This window comes from Nycticebus coucang, chromosome 21, assembly GCF_027406575.1.
Source record: "Nycticebus coucang isolate mNycCou1 chromosome 21, mNycCou1.pri, whole genome shotgun sequence".
Lineage (NCBI taxonomy): Eukaryota > Metazoa > Chordata > Mammalia > Primates > Lorisidae > Nycticebus > Nycticebus coucang.
This window is the reverse complement of record NC_069800.1, coordinates 65,910,792-65,924,693: the sequence shown is the minus strand read 5'-3', so window position 1 is coordinate 65,924,693 and position 13,902 is coordinate 65,910,792. Positions and strand designations below refer to the sequence as shown.

The 13,902-nt window shown below is 53.4% G+C and overlaps 1 protein-coding gene across 2 annotated transcripts; it reads right to left on the bottom strand.

Annotated features, from left to right (window-relative positions):
* Positions 1 to 808: 808 nt before the first annotated feature.
* Positions 809 to 13,102, bottom strand: LSM14B (LSM family member 14B). Of its 2 annotated transcripts, XM_053573442.1 has the most exons (10): positions 12,748 to 13,102; positions 11,006 to 11,169; positions 9,442 to 9,577; positions 8,357 to 8,473; positions 6,152 to 6,319; positions 5,807 to 5,884; positions 5,348 to 5,509; positions 4,866 to 5,016; positions 2,505 to 2,690; positions 809 to 1,941 (listed from the first exon to the last, which is right to left on the bottom strand). In XM_053573442.1, exons 1-9 carry the CDS (start codon positions 12,872 to 12,874, stop codon positions 2,519 to 2,521), a joined length of 1,275 nt encoding a protein of 424 aa, XP_053429417.1. In that variant the 5' UTR covers positions 12,875 to 13,102; the 3' UTR covers positions 809 to 1,941; positions 2,505 to 2,518. The 2 variants fall into 2 exon arrangements, with proteins under 2 accessions (XP_053429417.1, XP_053429418.1); XM_053573443.1 differs by lacking the exon at positions 8,357 to 8,473.
* Between the last annotated feature and the right edge of the window lie 800 nt (positions 13,103 to 13,902).

Sequence of the window (13,902 nt, the reverse complement as noted above, 5' to 3'; positions counted from 1 at the left end):
AAAATGTAGCTGGGCACAGTGGTGCACATCTGTAGTCCCAGCTACTCAGAGCCAGAACCAGAGCCCAAGAAGCTACAATGATCATGGCACTGCACTCCAGCCTGGGCAACAGTAAAACCATGTCTCAAAACATTTTAACAGCAGAGTTAGTCACAGGTAGTAACAAGTGGTAAACTATGACCTGATAATAATTAGATTCTCTAGCAGGCAATTCCTGTTTAGTTAACTGCTGCATCACTTAACTAGTTAGGGTTACAGCTGTGGTTACCTGCACCTAGGATGAATGTCACAGAAGACTTTATTGGTCATGAATATGGTTGCCCCCCCCCCCCACCTAAAAAAGGCAGGCTGCTCCGGAGCCTGCCAAGACCACAGGTCCTGAAGGGAGAACCCAGACAGTGATGAGATGTGCCTTCTAGACCTCTGAAGATTGCTTAGAGAAGGTCACCTTGAAACCCCCTGCAGTGTAAGGGATACTTTCAGCCTAAAACCAGCCAGGCTCTGTGGTTCTGTGGCCCTGGGAAGCAGTCCAATGGTGTTGCTCAGGTACCTGAGAACATGAATGCTCCCGGGGAGACTGGAAGATGCATGAGGGTGTGGAAGAGACCCCTAAGAACAAGCTTGACTGAACTATTTTTACAAGAACAAAGGTAGCAGATAGTGAGAACCCAGGCCTGTCCCTGCACTTTAAGCAACAGATGGGACTCAAGCCCCCAAATCCTTCTGGCCCAAGTGTGCTCCAAACCTGGATGTGGAGCAGAGGGGATTCGGGAAGTAGAGTCAACAGACTCTTAGAACATCAGAGAAGAACATTTGAAAGGTTTGCATGTTTATTTATAGTTTACAATTTACTCAACAGCAGCCCCATTGCTATGTTCTAATTCTTAGCCATTAGGTTCTACAAAAATAAACCCAAGCTTTTACAGTAACTTAATCAATACAGAACTAAAGCCTTTACAGCTATTAAAGGGGTTTTAGTTACCAAGGTGCTTATTTTCAACAAAATGTCCCGTCAGGATACATGCTTACCCTAAAGTCCTGACCCATTGGTTCATGCAACAAATTTATATACCCCACCCTCCCACCACCTAACCTTTAAAACAAAAACACACAACTATTTACAATGGAGGATAAATATGCTCTTGGTCAACTGACCTTGCAAAAAAGACTGGCTCATTTTCAAGTGGATGAGAAGACCGAAGTACTCAGCCGGAGTCCAACACTGACCGGCTGACCTGAGTCAGAAAGGCCAGGGGATGCCACAGGGGCTTGTCCTGGGCTCTGATCCCCCACCTCGATGGCTGCAGAGGCCAGGTTCCATGTGACAGCTCTGCACCAGACTCATGGCCCCTTGACCACTGCAAGTCCTTCAGCCCACCCACCCTTCAGCCCCCACCCTGGACAGCAACAATCTGAACATGTCAGGGTCGGTCGGTTTGCTTATACAACATGATCCATGAGACACCCCTTCCCTGCCCTTGGCCTGCCCACCCACCCCCTCACCACCCTGCCTGGCTCCTGAGACTGGACCCTGGGGTGCCACACCAGCTGCATAGGGCCAGCTGGGTTACAGAGCTGCCACATTTGCCAAATGAGATTTGGTTCCACTTTAAAAGTCAAAGTTGTCACAAAAAAAATACAGTGAGGATCAAAGCTTTCACCATAGAAACCTTTTTTGCAAAATACCAGAACCTTAGACTATGTGCAACTAAATAGGAAACATAGGTCCAGATACCTCCAAGAGGTCACCCATGAATACTTCCCCAAAACAAGTGGCTCTAACTCAGACCATGTCCAGGTTCACTTAAGTCCAAAAGATAAGTAGCAGGCTGGGAATTCTCCAAACTCCATAAACAAAGTGACCCACTTCTCCCCATAAGTGCCAAGTTTTCCTTGTGTCCTGATATACACAGCTGTACTTCTGTGCCACTGAGCAGGAGCCTGCGGGAAGAGATGGTGGGCAGTGAACGCATTCTGCAAGCCTCGCTGAGCCTCAGCCCAGTGCAAGCCAGGCACTGCTGCCTGGTGGAGAACAGGAGCTGCTCACCTCTGCTCCTACCCTCCCAGAGCCAGGTCAGGCTTCCCAAGTTATGTAACACACTGGGGACAGGGAAGCAGCTGGTGGTGGCAAGATGTTAAAAGCACAGACTACAATTCAGGGTAGAGCTGGGACCAAGACACTGGCTTGGAGCAGGCTCTCAGGTTGCTGACCGTACACAAGTAGCAAGCAGCAGCCCATACTAACCTCCTACCCAGCCTCACCCTCCCACATCTACAGCCTCACTCACAGAATGGTGGGATCCGAGTCCCACCCCACAAGATTCAGTTTGACTGGGTTGGGGGCTATTAGGCGATTCAGAGGGCCAAGGCCCTTAGTGTGGCCTTGACACCTCTGGCCTCTTCTCAGGGATGCAGAGCCAGTCCAACCCCTGCTCCACACTCAGCCTACATACTCCTATTCGAACGCGTTCTCACCAAAGCACCCAGAAGCTTCCCTTGCTCACCTTGGGCTGTGTCCTCACACCCTGCCAGTCCCAGCTCTGTGGGATGTTGGGTTGCGACGGGTTGCACCATTGCCCCTGCCTCCTCGGAATCCACCTCGGGAGCTGCGACCACGCAGAAACCTCCCTGACACCCCAAAGGTCTCCGTGTTGAGCTTTCTTTCTTCAGCCCATGTTGTCCGCCTAGAACTAAACCACAGGTAAAATGCTGATTGCAGCAGGCACCTCCTCAGCAGGCTCCTGAGCCAGGCTTTGTCCTCGGAATTGCCCAGGGAAGGAAGGACAGGCAGCACTAGAGCCCTTAGGTGGAAGAGGGGGACCAGTCAGCACTTGAGCCTGAGACCCTGGTAGCACAGGTACTCCCAGTCAAGCCTTGGACCAGAGCTGTCTCTTACTACAGACTAGGATGCTCAGATGGACACACTCATGTCTTTGTCACCAACAGTGAGCAGTTGGTACTATTAAAGTAGCCCCCACTGCTGCTGGGTACAGGAATGGGCCCTCCTAGATGGGGTGTGGGCAGAACACAGTGAAATCCCCTAGAATGCCATGCATCTGCTGGCCGGGGGGCACAGGACACAGTGAGTACACTCTAGCCACTACACTGCTACCGACATGCCTGCCGCTGCTGCAATGACCTTCAGTGTCTCCCATGCTGAACTGCACAGCTGGCCCTGCCACCCCCAGACTACAGCTCCAGGGTGGCACACCTCTCTACTAGGTCCTGCTCTTCAAATGGAAACCCACTGTTCTTGCAGGCTCCATGTGTAAAGAAACAGCAACTTCGAGGGTGGCACCTGTGCGCAAAGAAGTAGGGCACCAGCCCCATACATCGGAGGTAGTGGGTTCAAACCCAGCCCTGGCCAAAAACTGCAAAATAAAAAAAAAGAAACAGCAACTTCATCCTTTAGCTGCCCAGCCCAAAAATCCTGGGAGGCATTCTGAACTCTGCTCACACCTTGTCAGCTGATACTGCCAGCACCACCTTCCAAACATATTCACACTCCACCCCTTCCCTCTGCCCTCACTGTCACTCACTCCACTCAGGACACCTGCACCGCTGCACTTGTCTCCTCAGAGGTCATCAGGCCCCCGGGGCTGGCCCACCTCCAGCCCACCACCCCCACAGCTGCTGTCACGTGTCAGGCTGCACCACATCTTGGCTCAGAACCCTCTGATGGATTCCACAGTGCTCAAAACAAAAGCCAAAGTCATCATGACCTACAAAACCCAAGAGGACACCATCGTGTCTGCCAGACTTGGCTCCAGCCACCTGGACCCACCTGCAGAAACTGCCTCACTCCTCACACACCTGCTGCACCCAGAGACCTGACCATGCACTATTGTCCCACCTCACCCGCTCCGTCACTGCTACCTACCCCAACACAGTTAGGGTGTCTTCAGTTTATTTCCCTGGTAAAAAGTGAATGTGGGGAGGTGGGGACTGTCCAGCTTGTTTTCTCCTGTGTCCTCCATGCCCACTCGTGTCTGAGGGCCCACCACGCCTACTCTACAGAGGTCAGTTACTGTCCAGCTTTTTTTCTGCTGTGTCCTCCATGCCCACTCGTGTATCTGAGGGCCCACCACACCCACTCTACAGAAGTCAGTTACCGTCCAGGTTGTGAGCTAGGGCAGCGTCTGAGAGGCAGCTGTTAGGTGCTAAGATAAAACACATGACAGGCCAGACTCGGTGGCTCATGCCTGTAATCCTAGCACTCTGGGAGGCTGAGGCAGATGCATTGCTTGAGCTCACAAGTTCAAGACCAGCCTGAGTAAGATGGAGACCCCGACTCTACTAAAAATAAAAAAACTGAGGCAAGAGGATCCCTTGAGCCTGAGATGGAGATTGCTGTGAGCTATGACACCATGGCACCATACCCAGGGCAACAGCTTGAGACTGTCATAAATAAATAAATAAATAAATAAAAACACATGAAATGATCCCTCTCCACAAACCACTGAGTTGAGGCTGACCACAGTGAGAACACTCTAGCCAACTGCCTTAGGTAGCAAGGTCTGTAGGCCTTGAGGCAAGGTAAGGAGGAGGGGTGCTGACTGTGGACCCTACCAGGATAATGGTGCCAGCCTAATCTTAATACGGGTGGGGCAGTGAAGCCAGGAGGAAACAAACTCAATCTCAGTCAGACCCTCGGGTCAAGTGACTATCACAGGCTTCCTTCGATGCCATCTACTGCTGGCTCTAGGCTGATGCCAGCTCACACTCGTAAGTCTATAATGCAGAAGTGTAAGTGACCCTAAAACACATGCCCTGAATTTACAATCCCAGGTTAAAGCACCTTATGAGTCTCTTCTTGAGATTTGCAGAACAACCATCCTTCCTACTAAATGCTCTCAGGTTCTCACCTGGTCTTGAGCTCAGAAGAGATGTTGTCAAAGAATGACTTGGATTTGTCATAGTAGCAGTTGGGCCCCAGAAGGTCCTCTTCAGCAGGAGTTTCATCATTCTGAGTCACCACAGATGGGTCTTTCTCTTCTCCCTTCTCAGATTTGTCATCTGCAAAGACGCAGAGCATAATAAGGTACAGAAGGAGCCACCCTCACTCCCTCCTGGGGTAAGCCTCTCCAGGTCCATCTAGCTGCTGCCCTCCAGCACAACACTCCCCTGAGCATGTTCTGCTATGGGGAGGACTTGATGTCATTCTGCCCTCCAGAGGACACAGTCTGCACCTTATCTAATCACAACCGTGCTCACCCCTCCCCCACGATTCCCTGCCACACGCTGCCCAGGGTGGTCACCAACCACCTGGCTTGCCCTGGTTGCCACGGTCATCTCTTCCTTCATACTAGGGACACTCGGGGGGGATGATAACCTTCATGAGTCAGACCTTTAAAATTCAGTTTCTTTTTAAATTCTTTGTCAAGCTCCTCTCGGTTGAACTGAGCATTCGCACTCTCAAAATCGAAGTCGCCCTCAAACTTGATTGTGTTTTCTTTGACATTAGTTGGACGGTTCTGCCCTCGGGAGCGATTCCTGGTTCGCCTGTTCCCTGTGAGGAGAAAGGACAGCCAAGGCTGAAGCAGGCCCCAGGGCTGTGCTCTCCAGCTGACCTCACAAGAAGCTTCCAGGCACATGTCAGACAACAACCCAGGGTATACTCCCACTGGTTCATTTGACTAGCCTAAAACAAACAAACAAACAAAAAACAACAACCCAGGGAAGCACATATGAGCAGCAGCCACACCCTGCACCCCTGAAACCATCACCAGAGAAGCAGGCAAGAGGGGACAAAGCAGAGCTCAAACGATGTGTGGCACCCCAGAAGTCATGTGACAACAGGGGTTACCTGATCGCCTCCTCTGAGGTCTTCTGTTCTCATCATTCACCTGCCCTTGAGTTTGCACAGCTGCAGGCTGCACTGCATCTAAAGTATAAAAGGTAAGAGTCAGGCAAAGCTCTTCCAGAACCCAGAACCCAACCATGGAAGCAGGGTACCACCACCACACGGGGCACACAGCAAGAGGAGGCACCTCGGGAGGCTGCTGCATGGGCCTGCCCTGAAAAAGCACATGGGGTTTAGGATGGGGGTGCTAAATAAGCTGTATTTTTTAATTTTTTAAAAAATAACCCAGGAAGTAGTGTGCCACTTTTAGAACACTGCACAAACTCTAGAGAAGAAGTATTCAAGTACCGCTGGCAGTCTTGCTGCTTGGCTGGGCCTGGCGAGTGGTGAGCTGCATCCCCGTGGTACCCTTGCTGGGTAACAGCTTTTTGGCATTCAGGTTATCAACAGAACCAGTCTGGACAGCCTGTTCCACCATGGGGCTCTTGCCGACTGGGATGGATGGAAAACCAGCTCCTGAGTTGAGGAGGGAGGAGGGTTTACAAACAGAGGAAAAAGAAGTCATCTCACACCTCCGGCCTCTTCCCTTCTGGCTGGCACTGCAGGAAGGAAAGCAGGGCCACCACCTACAGGTTCTACAAAACCCCAGCAAAGCTCTCCCAGACTGGTCTACTCCCTGAGATGAGGCCAGGCCAAGTAGCATGAGGAGGCCTGTTCACCTCTGGATACCCTAGACCCTGAGGTCCCTGAGTTAGGGAACCTGGAGGAGGGGACAAACCACCTAGCTTATAAAGAGACATTGCCCCAGGAGTGTAGAGACAGGTCTCCTGGAACTGCTGAGCTCTAATCTTGAAGGTGCTCAATGGTCCCCAAACAATGATGAATTCAGGATCTGAAACCTGTTTCTTTCTGGTCCACACTGGAGAAGACCTAGCCCAGCCTGGATCCTCTACAAAATACAGTGGTCAGACTTTAAGTTAAATTCCAGAATGCTGTCATTTTTGCTTAAGCCATAATAAAACTAAAAAGGATGAAGTTGTAAGAGCTGACTTCAGAGACAGTAATAGCCTGCAATTCTCCTAAGAGTAAAGGCCCACCACAAAGAGACAAAGGATTCCCAGGCAACCCTTGGTTAAGGGCTGAGCCCACAAGAAGCCATCCCCAGGCATCCCGGAACACGAGATGAACACTGTGACACCAAGCCTCTGGAACCCTAAGCAAGAGAGGAGCACCACCCGCCTGCCCACCACCTCCCCTTCTTCTGCCAAGTTTAGGACCCATGGGGATTCTTTAAACAGGGCAATTTAGGACTGGGTGGAGGCAGATGGAGATCGGAGACAGAGAAAACAAGCCTTAACCAAGGGGCTACTGTTAGAGGAGCAGCCCAACACAGAGGAAGACTGGGTATGTCATCTTATTTTGTAGATGAGACAGAACTAGAATAGTTGAAAACCTCCTTATATAATGGGGGGAAAAAAAGAAAGAAAACCTCTTTATAACCAGATCAAGAGAAGCCCTCCAAGAGCAGGTGGAAATGGCTTCATCTATAGGCACCTAAGTTCTCCGCTGGCAGAAATTAACCTGGTTTGTCACCTCACTTAGCATGGCTATCCCTGAAAGACAAACAAAGCTTTGACTGCTTCCTGCTCATACTGTGTCTGAATAGAGCAAGGATCCTGGGCTTGTTTACTTTTTATAAAACTAAACCAGTTAAAACAAACAATCTTGCCCTGTGAGCAGTTTTATGTAAATGCTCCTAGTAACAATTAAAGGGCCTAGTGTTAATTGCTTTCCTAATGCATATACATGGAAGTCCATGGGGATTCAGAAAGCAACACCTGCAGAATGACAGACTGACAGCAGGTGCAGGGTGTAAGGACAGCCCCAAGCACTATCTTGGACTAGGGCAGGGTAATGGCCCTGCTTGTGGCAAAGCCCCCAGTGCCATGCATGAAACAAAGACATGCACAAGAATCGTCAACATGAACTTCAGAACTTTAGGGTAAATGAGAAAAGTGTCAGGAAATCCCACTGATGCCACCATCCCACCCAGAGAGAGGTGGTGCACACCAGCATTAATAAGCCAGCCATCAGGCAGACACTGCACACCTGTACAAATAGCTGGGGACGGTAACCCCAATCCCCTGTTTTGAATGCCCTGAGAGGGTAACCTATGTGTTGCACTGATCAGAGAGCAGCACAGCATGGGAGGTGCTCAGGGGAGTTCCACTGCAGCCATCCAAAACAGGTTACCCCAGGTGCACGGCCTTCTGTGCACAGTGCAGTTTCCCCATACAAGATGGCATGTGGCACAAGTTAAAACAGATCCTGCACCCAGGGAGAGTGAACAAAGCACTCCACTGATTCTAATCCCTTCTTTAAAACTGTGGTAGTTCATAAATCACGACTGTATGTTGAAGCAAATAAGCAGCTCAACTGAATCCCAGGCTTGGCAAATGATCTGCTCAAGCTACTGTTACTGTCTACTGGTTTACCCCCTTGCTCTTGGCATGGTTTGCAAGACAGCATGCAGTTCTCCCAAACTGCAGTTACCCTTGGCAGTGAGCTGCTGTGGCTCTGAGGACATGTCAAGCTCTGAAACGGGCTGTGGAGATGGAGAAGAACTAGGGCTGGAAGCAGCGGCTGAGGCTGGAGGGCTTACCAACTTCTCTAAAAGAAGATAAAGGAGAAAGAGCAAAAAAGAAAAGCACACAAATAAGTCAGGACATACTTGTTTTGTGTCTAACAAGCTTGGAAAGAGCCAAGCAACCTCTTGTAGGCATCGCTCATACAAACACATTTTAGAAACACAGTAAGCCAGGTTGAGAAGGCCACCTGTCACACAAGGAACAGCAATCAAGACAAACATGATTTATAGCAGCAAGTGACCCAAAGAACTGGTCTAGACCTAATCAGTGCTCCCTGTCTCAACTACCTTAGACTGGAGTCTGAGCAAGGGTGGGTGATCACCTGCCAGCTCCACGCTGTGAACACAACTGCAAAGCCGTGCCCATGTCAAAGACAAGGTGGAGTCTCACATTACGCCTTGAGGACAGAATCTTACCTTGGGGCTGATTCTAACCTGAGCTGAAACCATTTTTGACTGAGGCGTTTACATAGAAGAGAGAACACAACAGGTGGGTATTACATTCAACTCTTCTCACAGGCTGACAAACACGCAAAGAGCTAGAACTCAGCTGTGATTTATGTTTTTTTAGCCACCGAGTTCCATTATGCTATCATTTGTAATTTTTTGTTTAAGCCAAAGATATTTTTAAAAGATAAGGCTTACAATAAATTGTAGTGTTAAATATGTAAAATGTATCAATTATTTCTTCTTTGAAGCAGCTATACCAGGACTTCCACCTAGACCCACACTGATATTTCAAATGAATTTCCATTTGTTTCATCTGCTTCCAAACTCAGACTACTGCCTCTTACCCTCAGTTAAGCAGTCACTCAGCAGGGTTACAAGCTGAAGTTGCGTTGAGTGATTTACTAAGTGTCCAGTAACAGAAGTCTGTGAGTCTACGAGCTCATCCTAACAACAGCACCTTCCCCACCCTCGGGCCTGGTGGCACTTCCTGGCAGTCCCTTCCTTCCAGACATGGTGTACCAAGGAGAAACAGATTACTCACCTAGCCCTAAAGAGGCTGCATATTGCTGGCTGAGCAGGGAGCTGGCCGCCAGCTGGCCGTAGGGTGGCATCCCTCTGAAGGGGCTGTAAGGCACATGCGGCTGGAAGGGCGAGGCGGAGGCAGAGCCCAGGGAAGACTGAACAACGAGACACACGGTGAGAATGGCACACAGCCAGCCTATCACCCTGAACTCTGCATTTGAGTGGTCGTTCAGATGGGAAGCGGAACCCTGCTGCCAGGCTATACTCCAGAGATGCTGCAGCAGTCCTCAGGGGTGTGAGTTTCCAGTATGACAACAAGCTGCTTTCTCCACATTTCATTCTCAGCTACACCTGTCCACGTAATTCTAAACTGAATTTCTCCTAACTCAAAATCCTCAACTGGCTCCCAGCTGCCACTAGGTAACAGGATGGTTACCTGATTCCTCGCACCCACTGCAGAGATGTGGCTGGGGAAGGACTGACATTTTCCTAAACACCCCCTTTCTCTCCAGGCACCTCAGTCTTCAGGAGCACTGCTGCTTGTTTGGGGACTGACCTCCGCCACTCTGTTCACATGGCCATGTCCCTTTTGTTCCTCAGGCCTGGCTCAGGTACTTTCATCTTCTGAAGTCCCTGAGGACCCTCCCTCCAAACCTTCAGAAGTCTGGCCAGGGCTCCTCCATATGTTCCCAAAGCCCACCCTGGATGATCCTGCCTTCTAGGGCGTAGGCTCAGTCCCAGAGGCTGGTGCAGTCTGAACCCCAGGGGAGCCAATGAATATTAATAAGAATTTTTTTGTTTTTTGCATTAAGAGGGGAGAAAGAGAAAAAGAAACTGAGCATTTAAGTTTATAAGCTAAGAAAATATTAACCTGAACTCCTTGGTAATCCTGGGTCAGATATGCCATAACCCAGCAGGTGGGCATGAGACACCAGACCCACAGCACTGGATGGCTTATCTGCCAGCATGAGACAGGTCTGCCCTGCTCAGCTTCATGCCACTCAGGGATCACACTTCAACCGGAAACTAAGGGCAAGAACCATGTCCCAAGCATCCACCCTTTCACACTACACATACCCACATACCACCACATGCTCCCCACCTCAGCATACTCAAGCCCAGCAAAGACCTATCTTGAGTGTGCACGCGCGTGTGCACACACACAGTCTCCCAGGACCCTGCCCCCCACCCCCACCCCGGGCCATGCCCTACAGCACGTCACCTACTGTCAACTACGCCAACCAACACCTTCTGCAGTAACATCAATTGCCTAGACAAAATTTAAGCTCCTTTTCATTAAAAGGCTAGTCCTTGGCCGGGCAAGGTGACTCCCTTGAGCTCAGGAGTTCAAGACCAGCCTGAGCAAAAGTAGACCCCCATCTCTACTAAAAATGGGAAAACTAGACAAGAGGATCATTTGAGCCCAGTTGTTTGAGGTTGCTATGGGTTGACGCCACCACAGCACTTTGCCCAAGGAGATAGATTGAGGCCACTCCTCAAGTTGAGCACTCTGGCCCAAGAGATGACATGTGGAACAGCCCCTCTCAGAAGAGCACCCCCTAGAAAGACAGAGACACACTTACTTGCACAATAGCAGGATCCTGAGGGAGTGTGTGCTGGGCTTTGGGAGGTTCACACACAGTAATATCTTTAATATCACTTCCTCGGAAAATGATGTACTCATAAATTTCCTCTCTCGGAGGAGCAGGCCTATCTGTGGGGCGGTCTTCAGTACCAAAGGATCTCACTTAGGAGTTGAGAAAAAGAAGTGTTAGGTTGTCGATCAATTCTCTTGAGTCTATAGCTCCCAAGCCTTCCAGGAGACAGGTGCCCTTGCCCTGAGCCCGACAGTTCCAACAATTCGATAACCACCAGTGTTGGGCAGACAGTACCCACAAGGCACCAGCTGGTGACGCTCCAGAAGTTCTAGGTCACAAAGATGACAAGGAAAAAAATCACAGACCTCCCCAGTTTCCTGAAGCCCCAAGGTGCATTCACACTCTGCACAGAGCTCAAGGCTAAGCCCCACTCCATACTGCCTCCTGCCACTGGAGCCCCCCACAGACATGCCTAAAGAGCAGGTTCCTGAGAGGGACCGGGGAAGCTGGGAGCGCTCCTCACCCTCCTACCACAAGCCCTGGAAAAGCCCATAAAAATAAGAAAAGGGAGAAGGGAGTCCCAGAATTCCCACCCCAACCAATACGAGCTTCTGTTTGAGTAAGGCAGGCCTGAGCCACAGGGACTTCTTGGGGGTGTTAATCCCCAACCCACAGCATCCTCCTGGTAGGTTCCCACTGTCTCACAAGACAAGAGCACAGCGCCACTGAGCACCGGGGACCCTCCGTGCCTCAGTTTCCCACTGTACCTCATGGCAAATGCAGTAAAGTACCAACGGCTCGGTGCGCACACAGCCTGGGAGCCCAGCCAGCCCCTGCAGCTACGCAGCCCGTCTGTCCGGGTTTGAGCGCAGGGCGTAGATAACCCCGGAATCTGGAAACCTCCTACGGCGCGTGAAGGACCCTGGGCCTCGCAGCAGACCCGCTCCCCACCCGCCGTCTCCATAGCGCGCTCCCTGCGCCCGGAAGACCAAGACAAAGACAAAGAAAGTCTAGGCCACCCGCTGCCTGCTCGAGCTCCTGCCCAGAGTCACGAGAGCCCGCTTCCCCAAGTCCCGCAGCAGCGCCCACAGGGGTCTGTCACAAAGGGTGAGCCTCGCAGCCCGAGCGTCCGGATAAAGCCAGGCAGGCAGCTGAACCCGGGCGCAGCGCGCCGTCAACTGCGGCTTCGTTTTCCCGGAGGTTCCGTTAGCCCTTGGGAGCTGTTCAGGGTCAGGCCCCAATCGCCTAATAGGTTCCAGAAGGGCGCACAGGGTTCGCGTTTGCTCGCCCCCCAGCTCCCCGGGAGGCACGGGGACACCCCAGCCCCTGCACCCCGCTTGGCCCCCGACAGGCGGGGAAGCGTGGCCGGCGGGAGCCCCCTCGGCCTCCTGGCCCCAGCGGAGGGGCAGCCCGGCTGAGGGGGCGGCGCTCTGGGAGCCAGGGCCGCCCCTCCCGAACCCCGGCCGGGCGCCGGCCCGCAGCGACGCCCGCGGGGGGACCATTGTGCCGGCCGAGCGCGCCCCTGCGGGGACGAGGGCGGGCGCGCTGGTCGGGCGTCCCGGGGGGAGATGCAGGCGGGGATCCCGGCGCGGGACCCCGAGCGCCGCAGGGCGGGGCTGCGGGCCGGGGGCTCAACGCCCGCGGAGCCCAGCGCGGGGCTGCGGGCCGGCGGCGGCGGGCTCGGGCGGTTGGGCCGGCAGGTACGCGGGGCGGGCACCGGCCGGTACCTTTGGCGAGCGCCACGGTGGAGTTGTCGGTGTCGATGGTGTAGAGGATGCCCTCGTAGCGGATCTGCGCCTTGGAGATGAGGCTGATTTTGCTGCCCAGATACGGGGTGCCTGAGGAGCCGCTCATGGCGGCGGCCGGGGCGCGCCGGGCCGCGAGGGGGGACGAGCGCCAGGCCGCGGCCCGCTCCGCCGCCGCGCGGTCGCCTGGCCGCCCGCTCCTGCGCTCCTCCGGCCCGCCGCCGCCGCCTAGGCGCCTCGTCGCCGCCGCCCGAGGAGCCTGCGCGGGCGCCGAGCGAGCGAAGGAGGGGCGCGCGGCCGGGGCTCTGAGAGGAGCGCGGGGGAGGAGGGGCCGCTGCAGCCACATCCGGGGCCTAGCGCCGCCACGCACCGCCCTCACACGCTCGCCTCCCATTGGCTCGCCGCGCCCGCCGCTCTTTAAATAGGGCCGCGCAGCTGGCGGGGTGGGTCCGCGCGCCGCGCCTGCGCAGAGAGAGCCACCGGCCGGGGGCGGTCCTCCGAGTTTTCGCCTCCTTTCTCGGCCCCCTCCCGGCGGACTCCGCGCGAAGCTGAGAGGACCAGACTCAGCCGGCGGGGCGTGGCAGGACGGGACGGGGAGGAGCGTGCGTGCGCGGGGGCGGTAGCTGTTTGCAAACTCTATGGACTGGGCGGAGCGCTAGGTCCCTCCCCTTACTCGTGCCGGCCTCGCCCAGTCCCCCGCCGCGAACTCGCGGGCGGGATTCCGCGCCTCGCTTTTCCTTCGCGCAGTAGCGGGGCTCGGCGGCAGATTCCCCCGTGGGCCAGTGCTAATCTAACTCTCGCTTTTCCGAGGCGCCCCGCACCCCTGTCCTGGGCGACGGCGGGGAGTGGAAAGCTTCCGGATGGTAGCGCTAAATATAACCAGCTGAGCGCGCCGCCTCGGGGCCGCCCCTCCTCCCGGAGTCCGGGTGCGCCCAGCTCCCTGCACCGCTCTCGAATGACTGGTCTTGCGTGTGCTGCTTGTGTGTTGGTCTCAGCATCATGTTAGAGATTGTTGTTGGGTCCTGGCAGGCAGTCAGTGGGTGGTGAGCAGCGTTTTATGAGAACTAAATAAAATAAGTATCAGCATCCTGCATGGCAAGAACTGTTTTGTGAAGCGTTTGTTTCACTTAACTGCAT